The sequence below is a fragment of the Brassica oleracea genome, unplaced genomic scaffold (genome assembly GCF_000695525.1).
Source record: "Brassica oleracea var. oleracea cultivar TO1000 unplaced genomic scaffold, BOL UnpScaffold00951, whole genome shotgun sequence".
Classification (NCBI taxonomy): Eukaryota; Viridiplantae; Streptophyta; class Magnoliopsida; order Brassicales; family Brassicaceae; genus Brassica; species Brassica oleracea.
This window is the reverse complement of record NW_013617544.1, coordinates 14,300-17,811: the sequence shown is the minus strand read 5'-3', so window position 1 is coordinate 17,811 and position 3,512 is coordinate 14,300. Positions and strand designations below refer to the sequence as shown.

Sequence of the window (3,512 nt, the reverse complement as noted above, 5' to 3'; positions counted from 1 at the left end):
TATCTTTTAGAAAAAGAAACAAAATATTGTCAAGTTATATTATATTTTTTAAAATAAAAAAAAGTAAAAATAAATAAATAAAAAATAATAATAGTTACCAAAAACTAATTAAAAAAATATTTGTAACGTCGTCAGCAAAACACTAAATCCTAAATTCTAAACCCTAAACCTAAAATCCTAAATCCTAAACCCTTAGGTAAATCCTAAACCTTTGGATAAATCATAAAATCTAAATCAAAAAAATTAGACACTGAAACAATAAATCTTAAACCCTAAACCCTTAAGTGTTTTAGTGTTTACTGTTTTTGATTTATAGTTTAAGATTTATCCAAGGGTTTAGGGTATACCTAAAATTTTAGGGTTTTGGATTTAAGGTTTAGTGTTTTGTTGACGACGTTAAATTTTTTTTTTAATTCTATTTTTTTTGTAAATACTATTATTTTTTATCTTTTTATTTTAAATACATAATATAACTTGACAATATTTTGTTTTTTTTTCTAAAAATATCATATATGAAATAACAAAATTTTATTTGTCGGTAAAGCCAGGGGTTCCGAGAATAAGTTTTAAGTATACCTTACATGAAGAATCATATATTTTTCGTTTTATTTTCTTTCTGTTTGGCGCGCGTGTGTGCTCGATCGCTGGTCAATAGGAGCACTGACCCATGCTCCATTACCAAACGAGCCACTTGCAACAAACAAGTGTGCCTTCAAGTACAACTCTTCATATAATAACCCTTAATCCAATTTATATCTGGAGTAACTATTTTTTTCTTTTCTTTTGGAGTTTTTGAGTGTGCTCGTATTCCATGGTCGGTGGGAGCTCTGACCCATGCAGCCATGCTCATATACCAACGAGCCACTTGCAACAAACACGTTCAGTAACAGTTATCATATTCTTGTAAAAAATATTTAATCAACCAGGCCAAACTTCAAAGTGGTTTTAGGCTTTTAGTGCTTAACAAAGGTTGTTTTTTGTGTATTCCAATTTTGTTTTTCAGTAATTAAGTGGTTAAAAAATAAGTGGTTAAAGACAAGATATTTCAAAGACTTCTTACAGACGCATTAGACCATGAATATCTGGGGTCCTTAATAAGGGTTTTAAACAAAAGTAATGATTTAATTAAATCAAAATTAATTAAAAAGAGAATAATTGATTCTTAGCTTAGGTTTATTGTGATCGATTTTTAGGGTGGTTCCCAACCACGTGTCAGCAAAGCACTGGACCTATTATTTTTTCCTTTTTTTCTTTCTTTTGTTTTATCACCGATTCATCTTCTTGTTTTCTCCGTAAGACGAAAGAGGCAAATCGACGACCTCTCCTCTGACTTCTTCGTCGAAACCGAGGATCGAAACCGAGAACGACTCTCTTGGTCCTAACGGAGTCTCGTCCCACTTGTCTCGTCTTCTTCGTTAGGAGAAGTACCCAAAGCCACGACGGACGACGACTCTGTCGGTGTTGACGGCGTCTCCTCCGTCTTGCTCACGATCTTTTCAATTTAGAGATAAGTTCCCAAATATTTAACTTCACCTCATCCTTCTCATTTCAGTTTCAACCTTGTCGTTTCAATATCTCGGGTTACGATTACGGTTTTTTAGTTTTGTGGGTAATTGTAAAGGTTTGGTCTTTGATCGACAATTGTAGGCTTCTTACATGTTTATTGGGTTTTGTCTGATTGTTTAGTTAAAAAGTCATGAGGATACACTGATTGTTTATTGGTGGTTAAGGTGAAACAGGTTTGTAAAATGTGTAGATCAGATTAGACATTAGCTTTGAGTGTAGAATAATTTGGTCTGAAATCGCTGTAGGTCGTCTTCTGATCTGTTCAAGTTGACATGAAGTTAAGAGTGTCGTGTAGTGTGATCTGTTTTCTCGCTAGATCATCTTCTAATTTGTTCATATTGACTTACTACGGTAGTAGGAGAACAATAGTGTATTGCTTCCTATTGCTTTTGATTTGGTCATTGCTTTTCTCGTTTCATGTACCAACCGTGACTTGTTTCCATTGATTTGTTATGAATATGCAGAGACTTGTGTTTGATTATACGGTTATTTGGTCATTGTTATGAATATGCTTTTGATTTGGTTATTGTTATGAATATTCTTTTTATTTGGTTATTTGTGAATGCTAATTAGGGTAGGTTATACAACTAAAATAATTGATTTATATTATTTGGTTTGTAGTGGTTTGCGTTGATGAATCATGTGAGGAGGCAAAGATCAGAATGAGGATCCGAAGACAGATCAGAATGAGGAGCCAAAGACTACTTGAGACTCTCGGTTAGTAATTTTCTCACTTTTTTTATTAATTGCTTTCGTCTGCATAGTACGTAGGTTAATAAATGCTTGTTAGAATTAGGTTATGGTTGTGATGAATGCTTCCGGTTAATGGTTGTGATGAATGCTTGTGTTAGATTATATGGTTCTGATGAATGTATGTTAGGAATGTGTGCTAAATAATAAATATTTTACATACATGTCTAATCATCTCAACTCAACTAAAATGAAATAGTAAAGCGAATTAAAAGCCAACTAACACGATCTTATTCTCTTTTCTTGTATTAAACCACACCTTTCTCTCTTTCTTTTCATCTTGAAACACATATCTTCTTCAAACACATCTCTTCTTCTTCCTCTCTTCTCTCACGTATTAGGATATGGATTCTACGAATCCATTTAGTCAGACATCCAATTTTGTTGACCTTCTGAATAGTCAACAAGATCCTTTCCTTCCTGAAACATGTGCGTATGTGAATTTTTCACATGGTGGTGAGCACGGATCATCACAACTCCCTAATGAAACTTCGAGCTTCTATGAAGACTCACCTACCGAGCGGAGAGAAAGAAAGAAATGGACAGTCACAGATGATTTAGTGCTCATTAGCGCATGGCTAAACACGAGCAAGGACCATGTGGTTGGCAACGAGCAGAAAGCAGGTGCTTTCTGGAAACGCATTGCAGCGTACTTTGCAGCAAGTCCAAAGGTGGCAAGAGGTGAAACGCGAGAGGCCATTCAGTGAAAGCAAAGGTGGCAGAAGATGAACAATCTTGTATCCAAGTTTTGTGGAGCCTATGCGGCTGCAACAAGACAGAGAACAAGTGATCAGAATGAGGTTGATACTGTTAAACTGGCACACCAAATCTTCTACAACGATCATAAGATTAAATTTAATCTTCACCATGCTTGGGAGGAGCTGAGGAATGACCAGAAATGGTGTGAAGTTGCTAGTAGCAAGATCGATGGAAGTGGTAAGAAGAGAAAGTGTGATGATGGAGCACAATCAGAAAGCTCTCAAGCAACTTCCAATCTCGGTGATGAACCAACCAACCGACCTCCTAGTGTTAAGGCAGCGAAAAGAGCCTCTGGTAAGAGAAGCATTGCAGATCACACTGCTGTCTCTGAGTTTCGAATTATGTGGTCTATTAAAGAGAGACTTGACAGCGAAATAGAGACTTTCGAAGATGGGTTTGCTTGGCAGTCTCATTTCCAAAAAAGACTCACTGACTGA

General features: G+C 35.5%; 1 protein-coding gene across 1 annotated transcript; it reads left to right on the top strand.

The window, feature by feature from the left end:
* The first annotated feature begins 3,041 nt into the window (after nt 1-3,041).
* On the top strand, nt 3,042-3,512 carry LOC106320528 (glutathione S-transferase T2-like). Its single transcript, XM_013758907.1, has one exon. The coding sequence runs from the start codon at nt 3,042-3,044 to the stop codon at nt 3,510-3,512; it is 471 nt and encodes a 156-aa protein (XP_013614361.1).